This window comes from Bufo bufo, chromosome 2 (assembly GCF_905171765.1).
Source record: "Bufo bufo chromosome 2, aBufBuf1.1, whole genome shotgun sequence".
Taxonomy (NCBI): domain Eukaryota; kingdom Metazoa; phylum Chordata; class Amphibia; order Anura; family Bufonidae; genus Bufo; species Bufo bufo.
The window spans coordinates 163,486,197-163,498,408 of NC_053390.1; the positions used below are offsets into that span (position 1 = coordinate 163,486,197).

At 41.1% G+C, this 12,212-nt stretch overlaps 1 protein-coding gene across 2 annotated transcripts in view; it reads left to right on the plus strand.

Annotated features, from left to right (window-relative positions):
- CAMK4 (calcium/calmodulin dependent protein kinase IV) overlaps positions 1-12,212 on the plus strand; it is a 356,965-nt gene that overhangs the window by 220,730 nt on the left and 124,023 nt on the right. For both annotated transcript variants that reach the window (XM_040421616.1, XM_040421617.1), the window contains exon 6: positions 5,997-6,087. In XM_040421616.1, coding sequence (XP_040277550.1) covers positions 5,997-6,087 — 91 coding nt within the window. The remainder of the gene's footprint in view (positions 1-5,996; positions 6,088-12,212) is intronic.

Here is a 12,212-nt window from a genome sequence, read left to right on the forward strand (position 1 = left end):
CCACGCCATGACACTACCACCACCATGCTTCACTGATGAGGTGGTATGCTTAGAATCATGAACAGTTCCTTTCCTTCTCCATACTCTTCTCTTCCCATCACTCTGGTACAAGTTGATCTTGGTCTCATCTGTCCATAGGATGTTGTTCCAGAACTGTGAAGGCTTTTTTAGATGTCATTTGGCAAACTCTAATCTGGCCTTCCTGTTTTTGAGGCTCACCAATGGTTTACATCTTGTGGTGAACCATCAGTATTCACTCTGGTGAAGTCTTCTCTTGATTGTTGACTTTGACACATATGCACCTACCTCCTGGAGAGTATTCTTGATCTGGCCAACTGTTGTGAAGGGTGTTTCGGTCATCCACCACAGTTATTTTCTGTGGTCTTCCAGGTCTTTTGGTGTTGCTGAGCTCACCGATGCATTCCTTCTTTTTAAGAATGTTCCAAACAGTTGTTTTGGCCACGCCTAATGTTTTTGCTATCTCTCTGATGGGTTTGCTTTGTTTTTTCAGCCTAATGATGGCTTGCTTCACTGATAGTGACAGCTCTTTGGATCTCATCTTGAGAGTTGACAGAAACAGATTCCAAATGCAAATAGCACACTTGAAATGAAATCTGGACCTTTTATCTGCTCATTGTAATTGAGATAATGAGGGAATAACACACACCTGGCCATGGAACAGCTGAGAAGCCAATTGTCCCATTACTTTTGGTCCCTTAACAAGTGGGAGGCACATATGCAAACTGTTGTAATTCCTACACCGTTCACCTGATTTGGATGTAAACACCCTCAAATTAAAGCTGACAGTCTGCAGTTAAAGCACATCTTGTTAGTTTCATTTAAAATCCATTGAGGTGGTGTATAGAGCCAAAAATGTTAGAATTGTGTCAATGTCCCAATATTTATGGAACTGACTGTATACAAAGAAATATTCTATATGTTCCAGCAGCTCAATTATGTCCCCTTTCACCTCACTGTCCTCTGGCTGTAGGACAACTAGCCAGAACAGTATCCTCCCCCTCTGTCCTGTCTGCAGTACGGCATAAATATTTCCAAGCCCTGCCCTCTTTGCTAAGCATCATCTCCTTATTCATCAGCCAAAGATGTTGATTCCATAGCATAATTCCTCATTACATGGGAGGGGGGGTTCATTCATTATTGCACAAACCTATGGTCTAGTGATCTCAATACATCACCTTAACTTTCCATTCAGTGAAGCTTAGCAAAATGCCTTGACTTTATAATTAGGACAGTTGGAATACATGTGATGAAGTACTGACCTACACAAAGCCTTGAGTGCTTAAAATGATATCACTGGCTTCTGGAGAGCTTCATTTGACAGATATATATACATATAAGGTCAGCTGATGTTCCAGGAAACAGTTGTAGACTCAGGAACATATGACAAGGTTTGTGTCTAGGGTTATTAGGTTTGATTAGAATACATATAGAAAGGATAGTGCAAAAAAGTTTTCTGTCCTGTCTGGTCGGAAAAAAAATCATTTATGGTCGTGGTCCACCACTTCAGAGAACTGCAACTGATGTGTCTACTTATAAAATGCAGGGACTTCAACTGGTAAAACTCATTTACACATAGTTCTAAGATAACCTCTTGCTGCCACTTTCCTCCATAAATTACAGCTTATCTGTGGGGGTCCCAGCATTCTTCCAATAAAAAAAAGTAAAATTATTTAGGCAATCTTGGACATGACATCTGTTGCACGATCGAATATCACTGTGAAGCAGTGCAGCCATTGAGCTCCATGGGGTCACAGCTAGACTTGCAAGTTGACACGTGTACGACCCTGAAATGGGTGGATTTTTTAAGATTCTGAGTTTGCAATCATGGCAACTTGCAAGTTGCACTGTGACCCTATTCAGTTCTGTGGCTACACTGCTACAAAGTGATCTTTGGTTGTGCAACTGGTGTTGCAGCCAAGAACGCAGTGTAGCTCCAGCCATATGGACACCATTATGTTGTGTCTTTAGAGGATAATAGGAAAGAACCACCCAGGGCTGTAGAATCCTCTTATCTTATAGCACGGAAACATGCTGTCATGCTTCTGTGTGGGAGGGAAACACTACACGGAGCATAAGAGGGAAGGGGGGAACAGGGAATCAGGCCTGAGAACTAGGGAAGAAAAATGGACACCTCCTAGTAAAACCCTAATCAAAATCCTGACTGACTAGTGACTACCAGTATGAACAGACACCAGAGGTAGGTGTGTTCATACGCAGGAATACCTAGAGTCCTATCTAGCCCTATAGGACCCTGGTACTAATGGCAGGGACGAGACTACCTGTTCCTCCAAAAGGAAGGATTAACAGGAGTCTGCTTCAGGCCTAATACAAACAATAGGGAAATGCAACACACAGAACCCAAACAAAATACAAAAAGGGAAAGGAAAGACTTAACTTCAAAGGGGCTATGGAAGCACCAGGAACTCAGCCGAGATCCACACACCAGCTATCCACAACTGAAACTGAAGATATAAACCGCACAGCATTGTGGGAGAAGCAAAAATAAATAAGGAAGGTTATTAGCAACACCTAAGGAAAGGGGTGTGGCCATTACCAGAAACAATACAGATGCCTATTTATCCACAAGGAAAACCTGTGAGATCAAACCACGTGTTGTCAGTCTCACCGATCTCCTGCCCCCTGTCGTTTGAACATCCGTGACATATGGGTTTTACAACAGGCACAATGCACTTATACAAGGTTTAGTCATCTACTTCGTTTTGCACTTCGATTTATCTTGCTTTTTATGAGTCACTGTGGTTGTTAGTCAGAAATTGTCTTTGTTCTGAAACATTTGCAGAGTTTAGCTTGTTGTGTCATTGTATGCCATAGATACTACACAGACAGCATTAGTCTGTGCCCTTGGAAGCTTGAAAGTTTATTATCATTATTCTCAAGGCTGTGGCATCTCTATAGCACAGAGTATTTCATTTCATATTAGTAACATAGTAACATAGTTTACAAGGCCGAAAAAAAAGACATTTGTCCATTCAGTCCGGCCTGTTATCCTGCAGGTTGGTCCAGAGGAAGGCAAAAAAAAACTCTGAGGTAGAAGTCAATAATCCCCACTTAAGGGGAAAAAAATTCAGGCATAATTCCCTGGATCAACAACCCCTCTCTAGTAGCTATAGCCTGTAATATTATTACACTCCAGAAATACATCCAGGCCCCTCTTGAACTCTTTTAGTGAACTCACCATCACCATGCTATGTCTCCCTTGTTCACAGGACCCCAGAACTGTACACAGTACTCCATGTGTGGTCTGACTAGCGATTTTTAAAGTGGTAGGACTATGTTCTTATCATAGACATTTATGCCCCTTTTGATTCCTAGGTCCTTTTCCATGTCAGTGTTACCCAGTGTTTTACCATTTAATATGTACGGGTGACTTGCATTATTCCTTCCCATGTGCATAACCTTACATTAGTCAGTGTTATTCTATTACAAGATGTCTAAATCATTATTATTTGACTTGCCTGAAATGTTGCCATGAGAGGTTAGGGATTACTCATCCCAGGAACCATGTCTGTGGCTGCTGCTGAGAACAGAATAAACTATCAAAAAGGTGTCCTTATTATATACTTGTTACCTGATTGACATGATATAAAACATACCTGTAACTTAAAGGGAATGTGTCACCAAACATTTTTATGCCAGTTAAAACCAGATAGCGACACAATCTTTTTTTTCTATTCTGTTTTTATTTTCTGATTACAGATTTTTTATTTTATTTCTTGAACATAATTATGGGGGCGGCCATCTTGCCTGAGGTTTTCTTAACAGCATTTAGAAAGCATTAAGAAAATTTATTTATGGCAGCCCCATGGGCCACAAACACAATGGACAGGAGGGGACCTCATTGACTTCTATGGGAGAGTTTTCTAGACATGCTGTGTGACCTGTGCAGAGGTCATTATACAAGGAAATAATAAATACGCTTTGATAATCACCTATTGTAAATGGTGGATCCTGTCTTATCTATAAACAGAGGTGATATCAGTACAGGCAGTATTAGAATTACAGATAAGCAGGTATCTGCAGTAAAGTGATCTGCACAGACCAAAAAGTGGCACCTACAGATGTAGTCGAGCTAAAATTGACTCTGATATCACATGTCACAGTGTTATCTCATGACAAAAGCCATTGAAATGCATTGAAAAAGTCAATTAACATTTTCTTACCATTGTTTACTTAACGTGTTAACCATCTAGGATTAGTGGCTAGTGCAGGATTTTATGGGTTTTGTTTAAATATAGATTTTGACATAGAAAATAAAAAATATCAACAATTCTTTAAAATATGTTAACCGTAAAAATGTGATTTAAACTATAGGTATATTTCTGATGTCCCTCTACAGACAACTTACTAATGTGCCAGCAGACTAACATGGCGGCATATATCATGCTGACATGATAATCTCACGCATGCACCATTACTACCAGTATTGCGCACACACAAATTATATGACTAGTTAAATGAATCTGTGATTGTGCATGCGCAGCTAAAGTTCGATTACTGGAGCAATCAAATTCATTGATGCTGATTCAGTCAAATATCATCGTGCATAAGCCAATACTTGCAGTAACAGCGCATACGTGAGATTAACAAGGCCGCGCAAGATGTGAGGCCATATTAATCTGCCGGCAGAGGGAGCGTCCTGAGTTGTGGTGATGCTCCTTAAAATGTGTACATTCATTTGGTTGAACTAATCGATTCATACAAATCGATTCGCTCATCACTTACGTAAATGCAGGGTCGTGGCTATCGCAAGTGCAGAGGTAGGAGTCGCTACCGGGCCCAGGAGCCTGAGGGGCCCAAAGACATAAGAAGACACCTGTATTATTGAAAGTGCATGCTGGTCAAATTACACATCTGGCTGGACGGAAGAAGGGGTTAGATCAAAAATTTGGTGGTGGTGGTGGGGGTGGCGTTCCAATTTTTGCCTCAGGAAGCACAAAGGCTATGTGCTTCCCTGCCCCGGCCACTGAGGGAAGAGGGGGCCCGATCTGATCTCTTTCACCAAGGCCCATGAACCTTTAGCTGCACCCCTGCATAAATTTATAAATTACAAGTTTTGCTGAATTGTTTCCCATAAAACTACATATGAATCTGCTCAGCTGCTCCTGCTCTATAACATGCTGCCTGCAGACCAGCAAACCACATTCAGCATAACAGGTTCCCGTTAAAAGGTGTTGTCTTATCACAATAACCCCTTATATTGAAGCTGACCTGGCTATTAACTGAATGCCACCAGTATAGGGAGAAATGGCAGGTGGCCATACATTTCCCTTGCAGCTACCAATGTATGAGAAAAGTAGTATTACATACTGCCCACATATATTGGTGATCATGGACATGGTCCATCACAGTGAGGGCTTCTCTTTGTTGACAGCTCCCAAGCAGGAACCCCTCTCTCCCCCTCCATAATGTGTCCACATGTAGGGTGCATAGAAATGGTGTGTCTTCTCTGAGACAGCCAACACTTTAGGAATTTCTTTGACAATTTCCAATTTTGCCTATTGAGCCATACGTTGAGCTCACTAAATAATGTGCTTATGCTACATATGGTAGTATATGAAGTACTAAAATGTGGTCTTCAGTAGGAATATTTCTAGTACATTCGCATCTTCAAACCATTGCAGACAAATCTACATATATTAACATGCTAGTTTGCTATTTCAGCAGGGTCTGCTCTCTGTCAAATGGGTTTACTATATAGGCAAGAACCACAAAGTTGTTGTAAAGCGAAATCAACCATAATGCCAAATTCTGTTCTATTGATTAGTCATATGAACGTAATATCTGGATTTGGGCCTGAAGATGTAACATACTACACTATTGGGTTGTAATAACTCAAAGAATCACCAAATATTCAATAATATTCTAGATTCTATAATATGATTTTTCATTATGTTCTATAATATGATACATTTTTTCCAAAGTGATGTGACATTAACATGATGGTTTTCCCCTAGTATTTACATGAAAATGGAATTGTTCACCGAGATCTCAAGCCTGAAAATCTGCTCTATGCCACTCCAGCTCCAGATGCTCCATTGAAAATTGGTAAGCATGTCATAAGACCTCCATCATGTTTTTGCTAATTTCCCATATACTGTATACTTTCTCCATGTTGACAGACATCTTTAACAGCTGGTGAAAGAAGGATGTTTTCACGTATTATTGGTACGGTATTTGTCAAATCTCCATATTCTCACCATTTGCCTTTTGTTTGTCTTCAGTGCAGTCTTTCCGTGTTTTTAACCGTTTCAGGACACAGACTATTTAAATTTTATCATTTCTTCCCTCCTGCCTTTCAAAAGCCATCAAAAACCATTTTGTAGTTTTCTGCTCATATACTTACATGAAAATAGTTTACATTTATATGGGCTTGTTTCTTTTGCGGGACAAGTTGTATTTGTTAATGGCGCCTTTCAGATAACTTGTGTTGGGAAACAGGAAAAAAAAATTCTCTGTCGGGTGAAATTGGAAAAAAAATTCCAATTCCGCCAAGGTTTTTTGGGTTTTGTTTTTACAGCATTCACTATGCACTAAAAATGATATGATAAACTTATTCTGGTGGTCAGTATGATTATGGCAATACCAAATGTATATAGTTCTTATTGTGTTTTACTACTTAAAAAAAACAAAAAACTTTGAAACCTTTTGCATCGCCATATTCTGACCTCCATAACTTTTCTCATATCTCTTTCTACAGAGCTGTGTGAGGGTTTGTTTTATGCGGTGCAAGATGTCATTTTTATTGGTCCTTTTTTGGGGTACATATGGCTTCTATATCACTTTTTGTTAAATTTTTTGGGGTAGGAGAGGTGACTAAAAAAACAGCAAATCGGCCATCTTAATTTTTTTTCTTTTATGTGGCGATACCTGTTTATTTTTTTATTGTTTATTGAGTTTTGTATGAAAAATTGGGAAAGTGGGGTGCTTTTAATATTCAATATTTTTTTTACTGTATTGTTTAGTCCCTTTAGGGGACTTGAATGTGCTATCTCCCAATTGCTTGTACCACATAATACTATTATGTCTATGGGATTTTCATAGGCTGGCTGTCACACTGTGCCTTGGGCATGGCTTTGCAGAAGACTTACTTTTCCTACACAAGGCCCCAGGCTGTCATAGCAGCCAGTTGTAGCCCCACAAGCCTCTCCCTCTGTCTAACCCCTCAGATGCTGTGGTCAATCAAAAGGGTTATATTACTGAGATCGGCATTGATCACGTCAGCCTGCTTAATACACTTTTACTACACTGGCGACATACAGATACGTTGTGGTGCATGTAAGTTAATGTAGTTAATGTCAGTAAGCACACAAGATATATAGTTCATTTTCCATTTTCAACCAAAACCCATAACTGATCTCAAAAAGAACATGCCAAGACAAAAAAATGGCATCCTGGGGACAAAAAAAATTGCATTTCCGTATGTGTTCCGTTTTTTTTTGCGGACCTATTGACTTGAATGGAGCCAAGCACCGTGATTTGCGGACAAGAATAGGACGTGTTCTATCTTTTCACGGTACGGAAATACTGAAACGGAATGCAAACGGAGACACTTCAGTTTTTTTTGCTGAACCATTGAAATGAATGGTTCAGTATATGTACCGCATACTGAACTAAAAAAACGGCCAGTATACTGAACGCAAAATACTGTTGTGTGCATTAGCCCTTATAGGTCTTAATGGGGTTCTTTCTGTGGCTTGTGCATGGCTTTCTGCGAGCCCTATTCAGAACAATGGGACATTCAAATCTTTGTAACAAATCTGCTGCATGTGAAAGTACCCTTATTCTACTTACATGGATTGAGCCTGAAAACGTGTCTAGGGAGTCATTTAGAAAACATGGTGTTGTGACTGTTTTACATCTTAAGTCAAGTAAGTCAAGTAATACATTATACAGCAAGAAAAAGTGTGAGAGCTTCTTCCGCCCATACTGACAAGCTAAATGCAGTCACTATTCTGACCCTGTGGCATATATTTATTTTCCCATCACAACAAACTCTGTAATGACCATTCTTGACTTAAAGGGGTTATCCGAGTTATGGGAAAAAAAATAAAACCTAACAAAATTAATCAGGATATACATATACATTAGTCAAGCTTGATTTTTTGAAAAAAAACACAATCTTTACACCTTTTCTAGGTTCTGTTATTGCTGTGTTTACATGCAGCAGTAACAACAATGACTCATCTCTCCCTCATGAATATTTGTGGGAGGGGATCTGTGGATGGCACTGTTTAGGGGGGAGATCTGTGTGGATGGCACTGTTTAGGGGAGGGGGGATCTGTGGATGGCACTGTAGGGGGATCTGTGGATGGCACTGCCTGCCATCCACAGACCACAGATCCCCCTACAGTGCCATCCACAGATCCCCCTCCCCGACGCTCACAGCAGCAGTACTAATCAGTCACTTCATTTCTCAATGCAGAGCTATTTTCTTATTATTTTGAAATCTCTGAGTCTCTGACTCTTACTTTGGCTGAGCTCCGGTAACAACAGCAGGCAGTGCAGGCAGCGTTCATTCACTGACGTCACGCGCCTGCTCCGCCTAGTGGGAGGAGCAGGCGCGTGACGTCAGTGACAGTGAGTGAGCGCCACCCCCCGAACTGCCTGCTCTGCTATTACCGGAGTACAGAGCTAAGAATGCAAGTAAAGAGCTCACTACAGCGCCCTGTATATTCTAACCCCCAGGCAAGCGTCCCTGTCACCATGGGAACGCTTGGGGGTTAGAATATACCATCGGATTTGAGTTTTTTTACGATCTCACTGAGCTCGAAAAACTCAGATCCGATGGTATATTCTAACCAGGCAAGCGTCCCCGTCACCATGGGAACGCCTGGGGGATAGAATATTTTATACCATTGGATCTTCTGACTTTTACTCTGCTTGGCCAGCTCGGGGCCCCAACCAGTTCGGGGCCCCAAGCTATTGCTGGTTTTGCCTGGCCTGGCATATGCGATCACCTATTAGCCGCAGGGAGGAACTTTGAGGTAGCCGCGGCACAAGTGAGGATCGCGCATGCGCGATCAACTCACAGCCGCACGGACTGTAATCCAGAGAGGTGGGGGCGTGGCCAAGGCTGATGACGTTCCGTTTACATGGCTTAGTCACTCCGACAAGCAGAGAGCTCCATGTAAACGGAACGTCACAGCTGATGACGTGGGCAGTCACATGACTGTTTAGTGTAGCAGAGAAACGGCACAAGATAGGTACTGCAAGTTATTTAGGAAAACTAATGTATAGGGGAAATAAAGCCATAGAGAGAAATTAAGTTAACTCGGATAACCCCTTTAAATTTTAGATTTAGCCTTGGTGTTTGCATCCACAATGATGCAACCAAAGGAATTCGTGATTTCTTGAGCCGGTAACAAGCAGCATGCCTAGAGTGGACACATTACAGCTAAGGGTGGGTTCACACTAGCGTTAGGGATTCAGTTATGGCTTTCCGTTATAACATGGTTATAACAGAAAATAACGGCATCCATAAGACGGAAGGACAGATTTGTTCTTCTGCCCATAGACTTGTATTATGACGGAATGCAAAACAGAAGCCTCTAAAAGACATTCCGTTTGCTTTCCGTCCTATTAGAAGTCTACAGGAAAGCATAACGGATCCGTCTGAGTCCTGTATGCAAGACGGAAAACAAAGTCCTGTTTACCGTCTTGCATAACGGGACCCAGACGGATGCGTTATGCTTTCCCATAGACTTCTATTAGGACAGAAAGCAAACGAAATGTCTTTTAAAGGCTTCCGTTTTGCATTCTGTCTGAGCATTCTGTTATAACCATGTTATAACGGAAAGCCATAACGGCATCCCTAACGCTAGTGTGAACCCACCCTTAACTGTATGAAAACCATCTGCCCCAAGTGCCTCTCAACATAGTAGATTTTGGTCAGTTTCCCATTGTCATGAGCAATAATCAAGTATGCCACACTATATCCAGTGGCTTCTGGCACTGAAAACTGGAACTGAAATAGGCAGGAAGACAATCATTGTAAAGTTAATAACACATTAAAAATAAAAATGAAAATGTTTATAAATTAAAAATATAAAATGTTGTTGTAATTAGTAAAAGTAAAGATACTTACACATAAAAAAAAATCTAAACATTTCTAAGGCTGAGTTTACACTTCAGTTACTTGGTCAGTTATTTCCATCAGTTAGGCCTCATGCACACAAACGTATTTTCTTTCCATGTCCGCTCCATTTCTTTTGTGGACCGTATGTGGAATCATTCATTTCAATGGGTCCGCAAAAAAAAACAGAAGTTACTTTGTGTGTATTCTGTTTCCGTATGTCCGTTCAGCAAAAATAGAACGTGTCCTATTACTGTCCGCATTACGGACAAGGATAGGACTGTTCTATTAGGGGCCAGCTGTTCCGTTCTGCAAAATACAGAATGCACGCGGACGCCATCCGTATTTCTTGCGGATCTGTGTTTTGCGGACCACAAAATACATACGGTCGAGTGCATGAGGCCTTATTGTGAGCCAAAACCAAGTGCAGGTCAAATATACAGAACGGGAGGAAATCTTTCCATATATATAACCTTATCTCTGTGCAGGCTTCATGTTGGTTTTAGCTCAATAACTGATGGAAATAACTGACCAAATGACTGAAGTGTGAACTCAGCCTAAATTGAAAATATAAAATGAAAAATGTTTCAGTGAAACATTTTTAAATTTTGCAGAAAGCAGAATACATAATTGTGTAGCTGGTTGATAATTCTGTGTTGGTGTCCATGAGATTTCTGTCTGTACATGTGCAATGAGCAGGACCGTGGTACGGTTAGGCGGACGCCAACATATGCAGTGGGTCCGGATATGGGTATATAAATCTATAGTTTTTGTTCATGACACCAATTACAGCGTGCACAGGGTACAGTCTCAGGGCCCTTTAAGGTGTTGCAACTCACGTACCAGGTGAGGAATGCCAGAGTGGTGTAATGTCTCTGTGTGGCAGTAGGTATAGTGTCAACGGTGTCTCCTACCTTGGTACGGCTGGACTCCTGGATCCTGGCTCACTTGCAATAAATGAATGTGTTGCTAGTAGAAGTAATTGAGGAACTTGGTAGTAATGAATGAGATCCAGACTTGTAATATAATTCAACTTGTCTTTACTGGAGGCAGCATTAATCCATATGAGTTACAGCAATAGTCTTGGGTCCCAGCAGGTATTGGCAATGTATGGCAGGGATCAATATCTCTTCTGCTCCTATCATGTGCCTGGAGAATATGGCAGGAATATGTCTTCTGCTCTGTCTATCTTCTGCTGTGTGTGGGACTGACTAGCTGAGGAGGAATTTGGCTTCTCCTGGTCTCTGGATGTTACTCACAGTTATGCTCACAGGGAATGGTTTGTCCTGGATATCTGGAGATGGCTGCTTGCTTGTCACCAGTTGAGGCTGAAGGGCTCAGACTGGGGATGAAGATCTTTGGTCTCAGCCGAGACTCGATCCTGGGTTGGTATCCCTAGAACTGGGAGCTCCTACCAGCACAGCCTTCCCCTAGGCGGGGTGACTGGCACACTAACATTAACTTCCTTTCCTCCCCATGAGGCAGGATGTGGGAAAATTCCACACCTCCTCAAAGAGGAGGGAGCTAAACTGGAATATACTAGTCCAGTCTAGATATGCTACACTGAACTAAAGCCCTGCTAAACACATTGCTGCCACCTGCTGGTGCACATGGAAATTACAGCAAATTACATTTAACAGGCTTATAATATGCACATTTGTGAGGAATGTTAAATAAAATCACATTAGATGACAAAGCACATGTTACCAACAAATAGTAGCGGGGAAAAAGAGTTTAGTAACATAACTCTGGGATGTTACACATGGCGACCATAATTTACCATTAGCGTGAACTTAGTACATAAAGGAACATGTCACAATACTATATTTTCTTGCTTGGCGAAATGGCATTGGATTGTTGTCTGTCTTTTCCCGGTAACGGACCAAGGTTAAGACTGAAGGACAGTGTTAGTAGGAATGTAATAAAACATCTAATGTTTGACGATAAAGGGTTTAATTATCAACAGGAATGTTAACGACGGATGGGTTTGTTAATTGGCAATAAATTTAATAGGCTAAAGCTGGAGAACATCTTTTACAGCTGCAGAATGTACCGGTAGTAGGACAACACATCTGAGAAAATAAATCTTTCAAAAGTT